The sequence below is a fragment of the Microtus ochrogaster genome, linkage group LG1, assembly GCF_000317375.1.
Source record: "Microtus ochrogaster isolate Prairie Vole_2 linkage group LG1, MicOch1.0, whole genome shotgun sequence".
Lineage (NCBI taxonomy): Eukaryota > Metazoa > Chordata > Mammalia > Rodentia > Cricetidae > Microtus > Microtus ochrogaster.
In genome coordinates, this window is record NC_022027.1 from 3,880,313 (window position 1) to 3,898,158 (window position 17,846).

At 58.1% G+C, this 17,846-nt stretch overlaps 2 protein-coding genes and 1 non-coding gene across 5 annotated transcripts in view; 2 read left to right on the forward strand and 1 right to left on the reverse strand.

Moving 5' to 3' along the window:
- Nucleotides 1-5,726, forward strand: part of R3hdm4 (R3H domain containing 4) — a 6,084-nt gene extending 358 nt beyond the window's left edge. The window contains exons 2-8 of the mRNA XM_005359095.3: nt 2,731-2,885; nt 3,119-3,243; nt 3,519-3,639; nt 3,846-3,931; nt 4,148-4,233; nt 4,314-4,369; nt 4,840-5,726. Coding sequence (XP_005359152.1) covers nt 2,731-2,885; nt 3,119-3,243; nt 3,519-3,639; nt 3,846-3,931; nt 4,148-4,233; nt 4,314-4,369; nt 4,840-4,940 — 730 coding nt within the window. The 3' untranslated portion in view covers nt 4,941-5,726. The remainder of the gene's footprint in view (nt 1-2,730; nt 2,886-3,118; nt 3,244-3,518; nt 3,640-3,845; nt 3,932-4,147; nt 4,234-4,313; nt 4,370-4,839) is intronic.
- Nucleotides 5,727-6,279: 553 nt separating this feature from the next.
- On the reverse strand, nt 6,280-6,386 carry LOC113457523. Its single transcript, XR_003378081.1, has one exon. It is a non-coding gene; the product is annotated as a U6 spliceosomal RNA (small nuclear RNA).
- Nucleotides 6,387-6,650: 264 nt separating this feature from the next.
- Nucleotides 6,651-17,846, forward strand: part of Med16 (mediator complex subunit 16) — a 13,316-nt gene continuing 2,120 nt past the window's right edge. The window contains exons 1-14 of one of the 3 annotated variants that reach the window (XM_013350699.2): nt 6,651-6,755; nt 7,510-7,675; nt 7,973-8,080; nt 8,216-8,385; nt 10,782-11,213; nt 11,603-11,708; nt 13,319-13,474; nt 14,056-14,267; nt 14,378-14,584; nt 15,248-15,458; nt 15,913-16,046; nt 16,595-16,787; nt 16,924-17,140; nt 17,634-17,717. In XM_013350699.2, coding sequence (XP_013206153.1) covers nt 6,678-6,755; nt 7,510-7,675; nt 7,973-8,080; nt 8,216-8,385; nt 10,782-11,213; nt 11,603-11,708; nt 13,319-13,474; nt 14,056-14,267; nt 14,378-14,584; nt 15,248-15,458; nt 15,913-16,046; nt 16,595-16,787; nt 16,924-17,140; nt 17,634-17,717 — 2,474 coding nt within the window. In that variant the 5' untranslated portion in view covers nt 6,651-6,677. Of the gene's footprint in view, nt 6,756-7,280; nt 7,301-7,509; nt 7,676-7,972; nt 8,081-8,215; nt 8,386-10,781; nt 11,214-11,602; nt 11,709-13,318; nt 13,475-14,055; nt 14,268-14,377; nt 14,585-15,247; nt 15,459-15,912; nt 16,047-16,594; nt 16,788-16,923; nt 17,141-17,633; nt 17,718-17,846 lie in introns of those variants that run through there. The other 2 variants (XM_005359096.3, XM_013350700.2) reach the window with 2 other exon arrangements.

Consider the following 17,846-nt stretch of genomic DNA (forward strand, 5'->3'; position numbering starts at 1 on the left):
TCCTCCCCAGATTGGGGTCTCCTCTCCCCATTCTCCTCCCCAGATTGGGGTTTCCTCTCCTCTCCTCCTCCTCCCCAGATTGGGGTCTCCTCTCCTCTCCTCCTCCTCTCCAGATTGGGATCTCCTCTCCCCAAGATGGGAGTTTCCTCTCCCCTTCCTCCTCCCCAGGATGGGGTTCTCCTTCCCTCCAGGATGGGGTCTCCTCCTCTGCTCCCTCCTCCCTGCCCTTCTCCCCAACTCCCCCCAGGATGTGTTCTTTCCCTGGCTGCTCACCACAGACCACCCCTACCCCTCAAGCCCCACCCCCACTCTGTGGGGACTCTGCTGTATGAGACCCCACTCTATGGGGAGGTAGCTAACTGGGGCCACAGGCACCTGGGCATTTCCTGCCCCAAGGCTGAGGCGCCCAGCAGCACTGGTGAGCTGCTACCACTCAGCCCCCTCCGAGGGCCCCCATGCCCTCCACTGCTCCAGCAAGTGGTCTAGCCTGGAGCAGCAAGTGCTGCTCCTCAGGAGTCCTGGTTCCGTCCTCCCTCCCGCGCCAGAGCTGGCTTGGTCTTCAGGCAGGCTGCTGAGCCCCGACATGGGGAAGGCGGCTCGGGACCCACAAAGCCCTGCTTTTGCGGTGTCCAGAAGTCCTTGGTCCTATTGGTTACACCTTTGCCTGTTGGGTTTATTTAAATTTAATTAAAAAAAAATATTTTATTTTTACGTTTATGGGCATTTTGTCTGCACATCTGTGTGCACCATGAGTGTGTAGTACCCGCGGAGGCTGGAAGGGGGCGTCGGGTCCCCAGAGCTGGAGTCACAGGCGGTTGTGAGCTCCTGTGGGTGCTGGGAACGGACCCTGGTCCTCCTCAGGGGCAGCTCTTGCTCCTCTCCTGGCCTTGCTCTGTTTGTTTGACTTGGGTCCCTCTAGCCCAGGCTGACCTCAGGTTCTCTTTGACCTTCTGCTCCTGGTCCTCCCTGCCTTTACCTCCTGGGACCCCGCCTAGCTACCTTACCGTGGCTCTGGTGTAAATAAGTTTGTGTTTTGGTGAATTGCTGCTCATCAGGGCCTCACCCAGGTGTCCACCTGTCTGTAGGGTGTTGGGGGCGCTGAGTCACCTCCCTGCTTCCTGTTGGGGAACTGGGTTCTCTGCCGTTCTGAGAGTGTTTGCCAAAGATGTGTTTACCTGGGGTGTGTCTCAGCAAGCCAGGGTCCCATTGCCCAACCATCAGGATACAAAAAAGGAACTGTGTTCCCCAAACCTGGCTGACTTAGCACTGTAGGCCTTTGTTCTAGCGACCCCTCCCAGGTGCCGGTCACTTTCCGAGGCACAGACTCCTCCTCTAGGTCCTCAGCTTCAGTCTCTGCGAAGCAGCCTGGTTATGGGGAAGGAAGTGTTAACTCAACAAGCCCTACGTTAGTTCATTGCTCTGGGCTGCCTGCTGGACAGTCGGGAGGCCAGTGAGAGCTGAAGGGGACCCAGCTGGTTCCCAGTTGGCACAGCAGCAAGAAGTGTTGACTGGACTGGCTGTGCCAGCTTCTGGGAGGTGACATTTGAACAGAAACCAGAATCAGGCAGAATCAGACGAGGTGTTTGTCGCAGGGTCTGTGCAAAGGCTCGGAGGCCTGGCAAATTTGAATTCAGGGAGCAGTTCCATCTCTGGGAGCCCTTGGGACCCACAAGAGGGTGGTGATGTCCCCACAGCCCTTAGAACTGAACACGGACTGCAGGCCAAGGAACGTGGAGGGCTTGCCCTACTGGTACTGGAGAGCCATGGTGGGTCCCGGTCTGACTGGCTCAGCTGTCCAAACAGGACCCAGGTTCACATCCATCTTGTGTCTGTGTTTCCTGCGGGACAGCTGCGGTTTGTTATCAGCCTGCACCAACTGCTGGGGTGCGGCTTTGAAGGCCTGGGGGTGAGGCTAGGCCAGAAGTGGCCCAGCCTCAGGCCTCAAAGCCGACATCAGGCCCACCTGAGGCTGGGAGAAAGTTGGTAGCTGGCCTAGCAGCTTCTGCAAGGAGCCTCAGGCCTCACCCTGCTCAAGGGTGATCCAAGCAGGTGGGTGTCCCTGCCCAGGCTCGGGTCCACAGGGCCCTTTTTCAGCGCCGTCACTGGTGGCCTGGGGTTGGGACCCCACCAGAACTGAAGCTCCAGGCCCCAACCCTGCAAAACCCCCAGTATGGGCCGTCTGGGGCCTGGGTGACTGAGCCTGCTGTCTTCCCCGATCTGTCCGCTGGGTTCCCAGGTGCCCAGCTAATCCCTCCACAGGATTAGCACCCTCTTCAGGAGTTAGCTCTGAGGGTGGCTGGCAGGCGGGCAGGCTCCTGCGGGGAGGCTCTCAGCTGGGCTCCTTCAGCTTCATCAGCCCCCACCCGGGTCAGGTGCTTGTCACCTCGAGATCCTGCGGCTTTACAGGGTGTGTGGGAGAGGGTCCACTTCTGGGGGGTGGGTTGGCTCCAACCCCTGCACTACATGGGGACCTTGATGGCTTGTGGTTTAAATCTGGGAGGCTGGAGTGGCTGGAGGGGCCACCTCTCCTCTGTGACTTCCCTTCTCAGAGCCTCAGTTTACCCCTCTTGCGTCATAGCTCGAGTCCTGAGAATCCATGGGGCCCGAGTCTCCACACACAGAGGCCTAGAGTAGTGGGAATGTGTGTGTGGGACTAAAGCTCCGTGTTGCCAGGGACACCTAGCAGGTCCTGTCTGGGCACTGATGGCCTCTTCCTCCCCTGGCCCACAGGCCCCTTCCCGGCTGCCTGCCCACACTGGGCGGCTCACAAGTGAAGAGGGTCTCAGCCTCCAGACGCAAGCAACATTTTATCAACCAGGCTGTGCGAAATTCGGACCTGGTTCCCAAAGCCAAGGGACGGAAGAGCCTGCAGCGTTTGGAGAATAGTAAGCAGGGCAGTATGCCAATGCTATGCCCCCCTTGCTGGGAAACACCCACTGACCGGGCACTAGAGTCAGGGCTCCAGAGGGTTTCTAGGATTTTGGGAAGGCAAGGAGAGGTAGATGGGGCTCTAGAGACTGGCTGGGTAAAAGAGGAAACAAAACAAATCTTGGGACAACAGAAGTGTGTATGTACCCCAATCACCGCCTCAACCCACGGACCCTCTGTTTCTACCCAGCCCGGTACCTCCTAACTCTGCTGGAAACAGCTGGGGGTTCTCCAGGCCCGGAAGATGGGGACCTGACTCCTCCTGCGGCACCTGGAATCTTCGCAGAGGCCTGCAGCAACGCCACGTATGTGGAGGTGAGACTCTGGGGCCCCCCCGGCAGCCCCTGAGATGTGCCCACCCCTCCCCTGTGGGCTCTCCATATTAGAATAGAGGACCCCGTTACATGAGAAGATGTCACTCATGATGCATCCCCGACTTCCATGGAGGGAGTGGGGTCATGCCTGCTGAACTCCAAGCATCCTTTGAAACCCCCACAGCATCCAGCTCAGGCCCCACACATGTGAGACATTTGTCAGGAGGGGAAGCAGACCCAGGGGCCTCAAGGCCAGCCTGCATCCCTGTCTTCCAGGTCTGGAATGATTTTATGAACCGCTCGGGAGAGGAGCAAGAGCGAGTGCTCCGCTACCTGGAGGATGAGGATCAGGGCAAGCGGAGGCGCAGACCTGGCCGCGGGGAGGATCGGCGGAGAGGTGGGGTCCGGCTCGGGCCGGGCTGGGGGCGTGTCGGGTGTGTCGGTGTGGGCGGGGCTAGCGCAAGGTGTACTCAGGTGTGTAGTGTGGACGGGGTCTGAGGCAGGGGGTGGGGCTTGGGCGGGGCCAAGCTGCGGAGGGGCGAGGTTTTGTGGCTGTGGCCTCCTTGGTCACGGGGCCTTTCCCCCACTTTGCCACTTTAACAGAGGACCCGGCTCTCACACCTCATGAGTGCTTCAGGCGCATCAGCCGTCGCCTGCGGTCTGTGCTCAAGCGCAGCCGCATCCCGATGGTGAGTGGTCCCCATCTTCCTCTCAACCTCGCCTTTCCACGCCACCGTCCTGACTTGTCCTGGTCGTGCTTAGGAGGAGGTGGTCCCATGCAAGTGGGTGCTGCAGTATGGATAGGAGTTTGGCGGGCAAAAGGCGGGGCCTGACACCCTTGGAGACCGCTAGGGCACGTTGTGTGTGTGACTTTTGTGACCCTTCAGCTCTTCCCACCCCCACAGGAAACTCTGGAGAGTTGGGAGGAGCGGCTGCTGGGGTTCTTCTCGGTGTCTCCCCAGGCTGTGTACACCGCCATGCTGGACAACAGGTACTGGTGGCGGGGCGGGGGCAGCGCGCTCTCCTCTTCCCCGCTCTGCCTCAGCTCTGCTCACACCCCTTCTTCCGCAGCTTTGAGAGGCTCCTGCTTCACGCCGTCTGCCAGTACCTGGACCTCATCTCAGCCAGTGAGTGCCCGCTCCCAGGGAAGAGGAGCCAGGGTGGGGTTGTTAAAGCCTGGGTCGAGGGTCTGCCCAGCCCTGCAGGAGACGGAGGCTCCCAGAACACAGGCCTTTGTCCTCCGTTTTTTTGGTATACCCAATGCTACCCCCTAACAGCGAGCCTCGGTTGCTCAAGGTGCCCTATCTGGTCCTCAGGCTCAGAGTTGCTGCGGTGATGGTTTCCACGACAACCCTGGGACTTGATCCCTCTGGTTTCCCTCTGTGGGAGGTTGCTGCAGCCTCCACACCTGCCTCTTCTCACAGGCTGAGAATGGGTTTGGTGTGAGCGAAACTTCTCTGTAGAGGTGGGGAGCCTCTAGACAGAGCCCAGCTCACGGCTTCCACACACACCCCAGCCACCCACTTTCTTTTGTGTAGCCCAGGCTAGCCTCCTCTGGCCCAGCTCCTCCAGTCCTCACGTGATTTTTCCTCCGCAGGTGCTGACCTGGAGGGCCGGAGGCAGATGAGGGTTAGCAACCGACACCTGGACTTCCTGCCTCCGGAACTGCTGTTGTCTGCCTACCTGGACCAGCAGTGATGGCCCGGCTGCCTGCCAACCGGCCAGGCCGGCCCAGACCTCCAACATCTGATAATTTCTTGCATACTTTCAGAATGAGAACACCCCACTTCCCTTCCCTCCGGGGGGCCCTTGCCCTGCCCCTTCACGGCCCAGCTCGCAGTTAGCTCCCTGCTCAGGCAGGGGAAACCTGAGCTACCATTTTCCGCTTTTTCTCTGTTGAGCTTTTCTGTGGTGCAGTCTGAAATTCAGGCGAGCTAGACTCTTTTATTTCCCACCAATCAGTTTTAATGAATTTGGCATGTTTGGATTAGATTTGTTTTAATTTCTCTTTTGAAGTGGGAGGCAAAAACACCCAGCGCCAGCCAGCGGTGGGTTCTGTTGTGACCCCTCCTGACCTCTCCCTTTCAGTTCTGATGGGGGTGTCTGCTGATCTCCCCAGGGCTCTTTGTCGTGTGTGTGTGTGTGTGTGTGTATGTGTGTGTGTGCGTGTGCGTGTCTGCCTGGACATGCTTCTTTGTCTCAAGGGCTGAGTTTATGCTTTTATTTTGGTGATGTGTGTTCGTCCCTGACTCCCTGGGCTCTGCCTGTCCTTAAAATCCTCCTCGCGTCCCTCCTTATGCCAGGGGTCCAGGACTTCCAGCCAGAAGCCTCTGTCCCCTCCCATCCCCTCTGTGGCCCAGCGTAGCTGTGGTCGCTGCAGAGGCCTTACACGCTCCGCAGGCCTGTCCTCCCGTCCCCTTTCCTGTGATTCTTTGTGCTTGGGAGAAAGGGACACTTTGAATAAAGCCTCGGTGCTCTGGCCCTGACTGTGTGCTTTGGTCTGGTGGGGGTGGAAGTGTGGAAAGTCACCAGGGCCATGGGCTGGAAGTCTGGAGACGGGACACTCCGTTCATTTTGAAATGTGTAAATGTGTAAAATGCTTTGGCTTAGTGCCTGGAGCCGTTAGCTGCCTAGTCTGCCCAAGCCCCGAGTCCCATCTCCAGCACATGTAAGCCCCATGGTGACCAGCAATTTCAGCTACACCTGAGTTTGAGGCTGGCCTGAGCACACTCTGTGGGGTGGGAGGGCAGAGGCAGGAGGATCTCTCTGAGTGAGGCCAGCCTGGTCTACAGAGCAAGTTCAGGACAGCCAGGGCTACACAGAGAAACCCTATCCCCCCTCCAAAAAAAACCCCAAAAACCCAAATATAAATTTTAAAAATATATCTGAACCCGTGGCCCCGTGATGCACAGCTGTCGAGCTGAAGTCTGAGAGAGAATCTGAGAGGCCAACCTGAGCTACACAAACAAAAAGGGGAAATACAGTTATGTAACTGTGGGTCTTAATTTCCACATCAGAGAATATGTGGAAGATGAGGAAAAATATGGAACGCTTCACGAATTTGCGTGTCATCCTTGCGCAGGGGCCATGCTAATCTTCTCTGTATCGTTCCAATTTTAGTATATGTGCTGCCGAAGCGAGCACGAACAACGGTATCGCCCGAGCGGTATTTAAAGGCACAAAATTCAGTCTCCTCTTGGTTAGGGTTACTATACTTTGGGTTTGGAATTGTAGTATGTTTCTATTTTCCCCTGTATAAAACTAAACGTTATCATGTAAGATGTAGCCAGTGATCAGAAATGAGAGATAATTTGTCTTCTATCGCACAAAGAGTCGCAATGGATACTAGGAATTGCTATATGCAAATTAACAGGGTAGGGGCGGAGCCACGGCTTTCCCAGAAGTCTGTGCGAGGGGGCCGGCGCGGTCCGAGAGATGGCGGCGCCGGATCCCGGGCGGTGGGGCGAGTGTGGACCGCGACCGCCCGGCCGACTGAGCGCTCGGGGTGGACAGGTCAGTGCGATGTGCAGGCCGCTGGACGCGTGGCCGGCAATCCGTGTGAGGCCGGCGAGCGGAAGGCCGAGGGGCGGAGCCTGCAGGGTCAGAGGGCGGGCGTGGGAGCAAAGCCTGCTGGGTAGCAGATGATGGGGAAGCCTGCGACTGCGAGGCTGCGGAGGAGGCGCGGTCTGAGCGGAGGGGCGGAGCCTGAGAGCACCAGCAACCAGAGACTGCGGGACAGGGGCGTGGCCTGAGGGAATGATGCTTCTCGAGGGGGCGTGGTCTAAGGAGCGGCGTTTAAATGGGGTGTGGGCGTGGTCTGTCGGCCTGATGCTGATGGAGGGGTGCGTGGCCGGATAACCATAGCTAAGAGGGTCCGTCGCCGGTAGTTGGTTTGGCGGCGTCACCTAGGGTTTCAGAAGCAGTGGGTGCAGCTTCAGAAGCTTGGGAGGGGCGTGGTTTAAGACTTAGGTCTTGGGACGCAGCCTCGGGTGCTAACTTGTAGGGGGCGTGGCCTGAGCTACTAGGCGGGGGCGGGGCGTAGTGCCTAAACTTGGAGTGTAGGTTGAGGCCCAGACTTGAAGGAGTAGGGTGGGGCCTGGTTATGGGGGGTGCTTAGTGCTTTTGGAGGCTAAGCTCGGGCTGAGATCTGGGCGGGTGATAGGTGGGTAGGGAGCGGTGACTTTAGGCCCGGCGTTTATAGCAGGACTCGGGCTTCAGTGGCCTAGACTCACTTTAGCTGGGGTCTTGGGGTTTTCCTTGTTCCTAGGAGCCAGGGGCCGTGCTGGGTGCGGTGGGCATGATGGACCTGGCCTACGTGTGTGAGTGGGAGAAGTGGGCCAAGAGCACGTACTGCCCGTCGCTGCCCCTGGCCTGTGCCTGGTCCTGCAGGAACCTCATTGCCTTCACCACGGACCTCCGAAATGACGACCAGGGTGAGTGTCCGTCCCCTTCACCCGGCCATGTAGGTGGCCAGGTGTTGATCTCAGATTTCCGTACACGTGTGACCCAGTTTGAAAGGCTCGCGATGGTAGAGCCAGGCTCTCTGTTACGAGTTAGAGGGTTTATAGAAGGCACCATCCTCCAGCTGGTGCCCCGGAAGGGGACATTGTGGTCGCTCTGGATAACCCTGCCTACGGGATTAGCAGCGTAGAGGAGCAGTAGCACCCAGGGAGAGGTGAAACGGGGTACTGTGAGCCACACTGACCTTACCTGCTCTCCATCCACTGCAGACCTGACACACATGATCCATATCCTAGACACGGAGCATCCCTGGGAAGTGCACTCCGTCAACTCTGGCCACAGTGAGGCCATCACCTGCCTAGAATGGGACCAGTCAGGTGAGGCTGCCAGGTTTGCTGTCGGTGCCGAGCCCTGAGCACCGCAAACTACCTTCTCCAGGCCAGGGGGCCCGCTGGGAGTCCAGAGTCCACGTGTCCATCAGGAGGGCTCCTGACGCAGCTCTGTCACCACAGGCTCCCGGCTCCTGTCGGCCGATGCTGACGGGCGGATCAAATGTTGGAGCATGGCTGACCACTTGGCCAACAGCTGGGAGAGCTCCGTGGGCAGCCAGGTGGAGGGGGACCCCATCGTGGCTCTGTCGTGGCTGCACAACGGTGTGAAGCTGGCGCTGCACGTGGAGAAGGTGAGAGACCCACTGCGGACGGAGGGGCACGGGGTTGAGGGGCGAGTACGCGGCCACCAGCTCATGCTGCCCTGTTCACAGTGGGATACCTGAGCTCCTGTCCCGCGAACACAGACTTAACTGCTGCTCTTATCCCCCCAGCCTTCCCGTTCGCTGATGGCCCCTTGACCTTGTTTAACAGACAGCTGTGTCAGTGACATCCCATTTTACAGATGGCTGCCATGTGGCCTTCAGACCCCAGTCAGCCTTGGTTTAGTGGTGACCCAGAATTCCCTGTCCGTGTATACACTGGCGTTCAGCATGAGAGAGAAATGGACACCAGCAGAGTTGGACTCTGAGAATCCGTTTCTTCAGTAGAGCAGGGGAGGTGGCCGCCTGTGAGGAAGGGAGCACGGCTAGGCCTTGGTGCCATGATTGTGCAGCTCCACGGGCCCGGTAGCCCCGCAGTGCCTGCTGAGGCCACGCCCACCTGTCACAGGCTTTCTTGAGCCACCAGCCAGCTCCCAAATCATGGCGTGGAGATTTATTAATTACTAACACTTGGCCTTAGCGTAGACGTGCCCCACTAGCTCTTAGAACTTATTTCAGCCTCGGGCTTTCACCTGCCTTCATCCTGCAGGGCCTACTTTCCTCGCTGCCTAGTTGGCCCCAGGCGTCATTTCCCTCCTTCTCCCTCCTTCTTCTCTGCCTAGATTCACCTAGATCCCGCCTACCTATTTTCTGCCAGCGCCACCCCCACACACCCCCCCACCCCGTCTCTTTTTACTAAATAAATCCGGAGCCTTAGGCAGGCAAGGTCAAACAGATAGTTAAACAACTGTGACATGCAGTTAAAGTCATATTCCACAGCACCCACCCAATACAACTCTTCACAAAAAAGATTGGGTGGGCCAGGTGGTGGTAGTGCACACCTTTAATTCCCAGCATCTGGGAGGCGGATCTCAGAGTCCAAGGCCAGTCTGGTCTGCTCTGCAGAGCAAGTTTCAAGACAGCCAGGGCTACACAGAGCAACCCTGCCTCAAAAATAAATAAATAAATAAATAAATAAATAAATAAATAAATAAATAAATAACAAGGCTGGACCTAGAGACACAGACCAACCCAGCACTCAGGAGGCAAATAGCCCTCTCTGAGCTTGAGGCCAACCTGATCTACATAGCCAGTCCCAGACCAACCAGGGCCAAACATTGATACTCTGTCTCACAAATTCAATGTAGGGACTGGAGAGGTGGCTCAGTGGTTAGAGCACAGGCTGTCCCTACAAAGGACCTGGGTTACATTCCCAGCACCCACATGGTGCCTCCCAGCCACGTGTTACACCAGCTCCACGGATCCAACACCTTCTGACCTCCATGGAAACCTCACTTGTGTGGTGTGAGAACACTCAAACACATAAAATACAATAAATTTTGTTTTTCCCCAGTTTTTTGAGACAGAGTTTCTCTGAGTAGCCCTGGCTATCCTGGAACTCACTCTGTAGCCCATCCTGGTCTCAAACTCAGAGATCCTCCTGCTTCTACCTCCAAGTGCTGGGATTAAAGGAGTGCACCACTATATAAATAGTGAGCCTGGCTATAAGTCTTTTTTTTTTTTTTTTTTTTTGGTTTTTCGACACAGGGTTTCTCTGTGGCTTTGGCTTGAACTCACAGAGATCCGCCTGCCTCTGCCTCCCGAGTGCTGGGATTAAAGGCGTGTGCCACCATCGCCCGGCCTATAAGTCTTATATTAACTTATAAAGTTAACGTAAAAAGAGTTTTATTGCGCTCGTCATGGTAGTGCATGCCTGTCATTTCTGCACTTGGAAGGCTGAGGCAGGAGGATCATAACTCTGAGTCCTGCCTGGGATGCATACCCTGTCTCAAGTAAAAAAGGTGCATTTTGTGTGTAAACGACCCCAGTGTGGACCTCCGGACCACAAGGACGGGAGTGACTGGGGCTGAGGCAGCACTGCACAGCACTGCACAGGCAGTGTCCGCGGACTGGCGCTGAGGCAGCACTGCACAGCACTGCACAGGCAGTGTCCACGGACTGGCGCTGAGGCAGCACTGCACAGCACTGCACAGGCAGTGTCCATGGACTGGCGCTGAGGCAGCACTGCACAGCACTGCACAGGCAGTGTCCATGGACTGGCGCTGAGGCAGCACTGCACAGCACTGCACAGGCAGTGTCCGCGGCCCCAGCTGCTGTCTCTGCAGCACAGGCGGAGACTGCACCTTGAGGTCACAACAGAGAAACTGCAGGGCCAAGTTTGATGCCCAGAGAAAAATGTCACTGCTTGCACATTACAGAAGAGGAGACCGAGAATTAGAAGGCCCCGTGGTGCAGTGCTCTGGGCTTGTGGGGATCAGTGAATGTGGACCCCAAGGGTCTGAGCAAGCCCTTCCTCCCTCCTCCAGTCAGGTGCCTCCAGCTTCGGGGAGAAGTTCTCACGTGTAAAATTCTCTCCATCACTCACGCTGTTTGGTGGCAAGCCCATGGAGGGTTGGATTGCAGTGACAGTCAGTGGCCTGGTGACTGTGTCCCTGCTGAAGCCAAGCGGGCAGGTGCTGACATCCACAGAGAGCCTGTGTCGGCTGCGTGGCCGGGTGGCGCTGGCCGACATCGCCTTCACGGGTGGTGGGAACATTGTGGTGGCTGCTGCAGATGGCAGCAGCGCGTCACCCGTGAAGTTCTATAAGGTGTGTGTGAGCGTGGTGAGCGAGAAGTGCCGCATTGACACGGAGATCCTGCCCTCCTTGTTCATGCGCTGCACCACCGACCCCAACCGCAAGGACAGGTTCCCCGTCATCACACACCTCAAGTTCCTGGCTCGAGATATGTCTGAGCAGGTAAGTGAGGTTTCATCCCCAGCCTGGGGGCAGAATCTGACAGGGAGCTGGTGGGGCAGGGAGGGTCCCTGCTGGTGGCCCACTGTAGGGCCCCTTTCTCCACCTTCAGAGCTAGCACAGTGTCTACCTTTCGCTGTCCTGCCTCACAACCCCAAGGTGAAATCAGGCTCTGGATAGTCTAGGCAAGTGCCCAGTCAGGGTCCTCAGCTTGAGTCCCGCTCACAAGTCCCCTCTGCCTGACTTAGAATATGTCCTGTCCCATCTTTGGGGCTCTCTTCCCACTGAGTTCCCACTGCGTCTGTGAATTCAGGAGCCCCCCCCCCTTCTTGAAGGCCCTGCAATCTTGTGCTGACACTCAGTGTGAACCCTGTCCTCACTGACTCCCCCAGGTGCTCCTGTGTGCGTCCAGCCAGAGCAGCAGCCTGGTGGAGTGCTGGTCCCTGCGGAAGGAGGGCCTGCCTGTGAACAACATCTTCCAGCAGATCTCGCCTGCGGGTCAGTCTCTGGGTTCCTCATCTTGTGGGATCTGAGGGTTTATCTCAAGACAGGGTCTTATACGGGCGGCAGCGGCTCACGCCTTTAATCCCAGCACTCGGGAGGCAGAGGCAGGCAGAGCTCTGTGAGTTTGAGGCCAGCCTGGTCTACAGCATGAGTTCCAGGACAGCCATCGCTACACAGGGAAACCCTGTCTCGAAAAACCAAAAGAAAGAGAGAGAGAGAGAGAGAGAGAGAGAGAGAGAGAGAGAGAGAGAGAGAGAGAGAGAGAGAGAGAGAGAGAGAGAGAGAGAGAGAGAGAGAGAGAGACAGGGTCTTTGTGTGTCCCTGGCTGGCCTTGAATGCACAGAACTGCGCCCACCTCGGCCTCCTGATCCCTGTTAGTTCACTGAGATGAACTGCACAGCCTAGGAGGCTGTTGTCTTCCTGGCTGGAGTGGGATGCAAGGCCCCCTAGTCAAGACACTCTGCGAACCCCAGTTCAGAGGGAGGCTGACTGTACCAGCTCACCTCTTCAGAGCACCTCCTGTAACCCTCCGTGTCTCCCACACCCACACCCACGCTTGCTTACAGATGAGCACCTTCCTTCCCTGAGGCTACCCTGGCATGGCCGTCCCCAGTACAGAAAGGAAGGTGAGAGGGAGCAGGCAGAGCGTTAATGGACCCCTGGTGGCTCTGACGGTGGCTGGAGGACCTAATTGGAGGCCTAATGAAGTTGTGTCAAGAGGCCTCTAGCTGCAGTTCCGCAAACTGCCCTTTGTGGCCAGCGAGTAATTAAATGTGAATGGCGTCCCGCTGTGCTTCCTGCAGAGGGCTGTGAGTCACCGCAGTCTGGCCGGGCAGGGCCAGGCACACTAGGCCCTCACCCGCCACACATGCCCACTGAACCTTTTCTGCGCTTCCCTAGAGCACACCACCTGCTGTGCATCTGGCCCAGGGCCTAGTTCTCCTGCCCAGTGGGTGGTGCCTGGCAGCCAGGCTGAGGCTCGGTGACCATGGTGACAGGAGGTGTCTGTGGCAGGGACCGTTGGCTGCCATTGGTCACTGACTTGTTTGGGTTTTGAGACAAGTCCTGGGCTCTGTAGCCCTGTCAGCTGTCCTCCTGCCTCCACCTCTGCTTCCTGACTCCCTTGTGAGGGCAGACTTCAGTGCAGGGTGCCCTGACCACTTTAAACAGGAGGCTGTAGCCGCTCTGGCCTCAGTGTCCTTTGGGAGTGACACCTGCTGATGTTCTCTGTGGAGCCAGGAGTGGTCTCACAGATGGAGTCTGACGTATAGATAACCCTTTCAAGCCAGAGCACTCCAGGGCTGGGCTCCATCTCCAGCAGTGACCTGGACATAGTGGGAAGTGCCTGTCATCTCAGCACCAAGGAGCTGGGGGCAGGAGGGTCAGTAGAGGGGTCAAGGCCATTGTGGGCTCCATGAGACCCTGTTTCAAAGAAAACAAGAAAAATCCTTGGATTGCTCCTACTGGTCCTCAGGTCACCTGGCTGGAGAGGAGAAGAAGTGCTCTGATTGGCCATGCTGATCGGGACAGGAGTCACCCTGCTGCCCTGAGCTGGTCTTTCTGTACATCTCCCACACCCCTCTTTTCCTGTCCCCACTGTCCAGTTGGTGACAAACAGCCCATGATCCTCAAGTGGCGGATCCTGTCGGCCACCAACGACCTGGACCGCGTGTCAGCAGTGGCACTGCCCAAACTGCCCATCTCTCTCACCAACACGGACCTCAAGGTGGCCAGCGACACCCAGTTCTATCCCGGCCTCGGTATGTTAGGCCCAGGAGCGCCCCCCAGCACCTGGACCTGGGATGGGAAGGTGGGTTCTGAGTGCTGTGGGAGTGTGGACTGTCCCTCAGAATCTAGGTCCCGAAACTGCCAGATAGCTGCGCTCCTTGATATGTCTCCCAGAGCTGTGTTCCTTAGTGTGTAAAGAACTGTAGCTGATTAACATGGTTACAGCTGTAGCTGGTTACCAGAAAGCTGTGCTCTTCACATGTAAAGAGCTACGGCTAATTGACAGTGAGTTGGGAACATGGGGTAGAACCCTTTTGCAGAGACAGACACATACAATCACCAGAGTATATATACGGTCCAGGGCTCGGATCCTGTAAGTCAGTCACGTGCTATCTCAGCTGCTCAGCTGTGAGATGGAGTTCCTCTGCGCATCTAGGTCCTTATTCTCCTGCTCTCTCCCAAGTGACGGGAGAGTGCCCTAGAGGTGGGGGCGGTGACCAAGCCTAAGGAGGACCCTAGGACAGAGCCAGGGGCTCTCTGGTTCTTGAGGTCACTATGGGAGACAGGGAAGGCAGCTGCTGCCCGCCCCGCCCTGACCACACTCCTGCACCAGCAGGCCTGGCGCTGGCCTTTCAGGACGGCAGTGTGCACGTGGTGCATCGGCTGTCGCTGCAGACCATGGCCGTGCTCTACAGCTCGGCCCCACGCTCGCTGGATGAGCCCGCCTTGAAGCGCCCCCGCACCACAGGCCCAGCCATACACTTCAAAGCCATGCAGCTGTCCTGGACGTCACTGGCCCTGGTGGGCATTGACAACCACGGGAAGGTGAGTGCCCAGACCAGGAGGGTGGAGGGGTGGTTGGTGAGGGGTGGGGAGGGCAGGTTGAGGAGGGGAGGCTGGGTAGGCAGAGTTCCCTCAGCACAGCCTCCTCCCAGCTCAGCATGCTGCGTATCTCTCCGTCGCTGGGCCACCCGCTGGAGCCCAAGCTGGCCCTGCAGCACCTGTTGTTCCTGCTGGAGTACTGCATGGTGACCGGCTACGACTGGTGGGACATCTTGCTGCACGTGCAACCCGGCATGGTGCAGAGCCTGGTGGAGCGGCTGCATGAGGAGTACACGCGCCAGAAGCCCGCCCTGCAGCAGGTGGGTCTCACCCGAAAACGTCCCTCCTACTGCCTCCCCTGTGGGGTTGTGGGTAGGGCCCAGGGCCTAGCAGGCCCCCAGCAGCGCCCGTCAGTCAGTGATCCTGGGGAGTAGCTCGAATCACCCCTTCATCCTCATTCCCCCAAGCTCAGAGGTCTGTCTACACTGTTCTTCCATGGAACTGGTCAAAGGTGGGCGTCACGGAACTACATGGGCTGCCAGAGGCCTTGGCCACTAGCCACCAGGGCAAGGGGAGAGCCAACGGCCATTCACAGAGGGTGACTCTCAGTGTGACTAGCCTGCAAGAGTGTGGGAGGGGGGTATAAGCCTGTGGGCCCAGCATTCCAGAAACTGAGGCAGGAGGATCATGATTTTGGGGTCAGTCTGGGCTATAGAGCAAGACATAGCCTCAGAATGAAGCGGTCAGGGAAGACCGGGGAGCATAGCAGAGTGTGGGGACTCATAACTAGCCACTGTCACCCTTGCTAGTGGGTGTCCTCACAGTGCCGGGGACACTGAATCACAAAGAGGGAAGCCCAGGGAGAGGACCCACCTGCTTCCAGTTGCCTGGCAAGTGGCTCTTTTCCCACTGTCCCATGCTCTAGGCCTTCAGTGTGAGCCCCAGCCTGCCAGACCTTCCACTCACAGCTGTGCCCCCCCCAGGTCCTCTCCACCCGGATCCTGGCCATGAAGGCCTCGCTGTGCAAGCTGTCGCCCTGCACAGTGGCACGTGTGTGTGACTACCACACCAAACTGTTCCTCATGGCCATCACGTCCACCCTCAAGTCACTGCTGCGTCCCCACTTCCTCAACACCCCTGACAAGAGCCCTGGGGACCGCCTGGCTGAGATCTGTGCCAAGATCACCGATGTCGGTGAGTGTTTGGCCTTCCCTGTCTGGAAAGGGCAAGGACCATGGTGACCATTTAATCATAATCAAGGTGGGTGCTGGAGAGGGGCCCAGCCCTGCACCAGAGCCCAGCCCTGTGCAGTCTTCATATCTTTAATGTTCTTGGGTTTAAGGCATGGCTTGGTGGTAAAACACCTGTCCTGTGTAAACCAGGTGTGGTGGAGCACAAAGATGGCTGAACGTCATCCTTGGCTACAAAGCCTGGCCAGCCTGGACTGCGCCAGGTCCTGTCACGAAGCATCTCACACTGGAGCCAGGCTCTTCCTTGTGCTCTCAGTGCTCTTTCAGAGCGGTGTGATGCTGCTTCCTGCACGGCTGCGGTGGTGACTTCCCACCACCTCACATGGGCAGGACCCTGCCCCGCCCTGGGACCCGTGGCCTGTGGCCATCTCCCTGACCACCCGGTACTGTCCCCACAGACATCGACAAGGTCATGATCAACCTGAAGACAGAGGAGTTTGTCCTGGACATGAACACTCTGCAGGCTCTGCAACAGCTGCTGCAGTGGGTGGGGGACTTCGTGCTCTACCTCCTGGTCAGCCTGCCCAACCAGGTGAGCCCCCCACACCCCCAGCCAGCCTGCCCAACCAGGTGAGCCCCCCCACACTCCCAGCCAGCCTGCCCAACCACGTGAGCCCCTCACACCCCCAGCCAGCCTGCCCAACCACGTGAGCCCCTCACACCCCCAGCCAGCCTGCCCAACCAGGTGAGCCCCCCCCCCCCGCCCCTCAGCTTCCCCTCTGGTCTCCCTGCTCCAGCCTGTGTTTTTGAGAGGCCACTGTGTTCTAGCCTTTTGCTGAGGCAGCTTTGCTTAGGGTGGCTCCTGGCCCCAGAGCCGGTGACTCCTCCTCCCTGTCTGTCACAGATCAAGCCCCTGGCTTTCTAGGTTCTGTGGAAGGTTAAGACAGCTATGCTTGTCTGGGTTGGTGTCCACCAGGTCCCTGCCAGCACCACAGACACTGGACTGGTTGGTCACTTATGAGCCACTGTTGGTCTGCAGGGCACTGAGTGCAGTTCTGGCCTCCCCCGGCTCTGTGCCTACTGTATCCCTTGTGGTAAAGGCCACACTGTCCCAGACTTCACCAAGTGTCCCCACCACAGGGCTCCCCGCTGAGGCCAGGGCACAGCTTCCTGCGCGATGGCGCCTCGCTGGGCATGCTGCGGGAGTTAATGGTTGTCATCCGCATCTGGGGCCTGCTGAAGCCCAGCTGCCTGCCCGTCTACACGGCCACCTCGGACACCCAGGACAGCATGTCCCTGCTCTTCCGGCTGCTCACCAAGCTGTGGATTTGCTGTGAGACATCCTCCCACCAAAAGACCAGCCCGTCAGAGGGCAGGACCCTGGGGAGGCTGTCCCAGTGCCATGTGGGTGATGAAGTGGCTTCCGGGGAAGGCTGTTCAGTGCAGTGACCTCTGACCTCTCCCTGTAGGCCGTGACGAGGGCCCAGCCAGTGAACCTGACGAGGGCTTGGTGGATGAGTGCTGCCTGCTGCCCAGCCAGCTGCTGGTCCCCAACCTGGACTGGCTTCCCGCCAGCGACGGCCTGGTCAGCCGCCTGCAGCCCAAACAACCCCTGCGCCTGCGCTTTGGCAGGGCGCCCACCCTGCCCAGCAGCTCCTCCACCCTGCAGTTAGACGGCCTTGCCAGGTGTGCCTGCTGCCCACCCACCTTGGTCTCCACCCCACAGGGTCTCTCATTGGGTCTCTGCCCCAGTGAGAACTTTGTGTTCCACCTTTGCTGTGTGCATAGAGGTGTTTGGTTTTGTCCAGTGGAGCCCGGGCTTGCTTCAGACTCCGTGGGAGGAACGTGATCTTGAGCGCTGGTCCTCCTGCCTCCAGCGCTGAGTGCACAGCTCTGGGGTAGAGTTCATTTCCTTCCCACTCTCTGGTTTGTGAAGGCTGCAGTGCAGCTCCCACTGAGTGGACCAGGCCAGCTCTCACCACCGGGAGAGGGTTTGCTGTGCCCATCACACAGTGAGGCCTCTGCTCCCATCAACCCATATTCAGTCATGCTTGAAAGGTTTCTAGAGAAACTTTGGTCCTAGCTCACCAGGAAATGGCCATCAGCTCTTGTTTCTTACAGTTGAGCCTCAGGGTCATACACCAGAAGCCAACGTCTCCCTACTCCCTCTCATCCCTAGGGCCCCTGGCCAGCCCAAGATCGACCACCTCCGGAGGCTTCATCTGGGCGCTTACCCAACCGAGGAGTGTAAAGCCTGTACCAGGTGAGGGTCTGCCAGCCAGGCAGCTTCAGGAGGCCCTTGGTAGTCTGTGTCGTACCTGGGGTGTGGTTTGGGGTACACCTCCTTGGTAGTCTGTGTCGTACCTGGGGTGTGGTTTGGGGTGTACCTCCT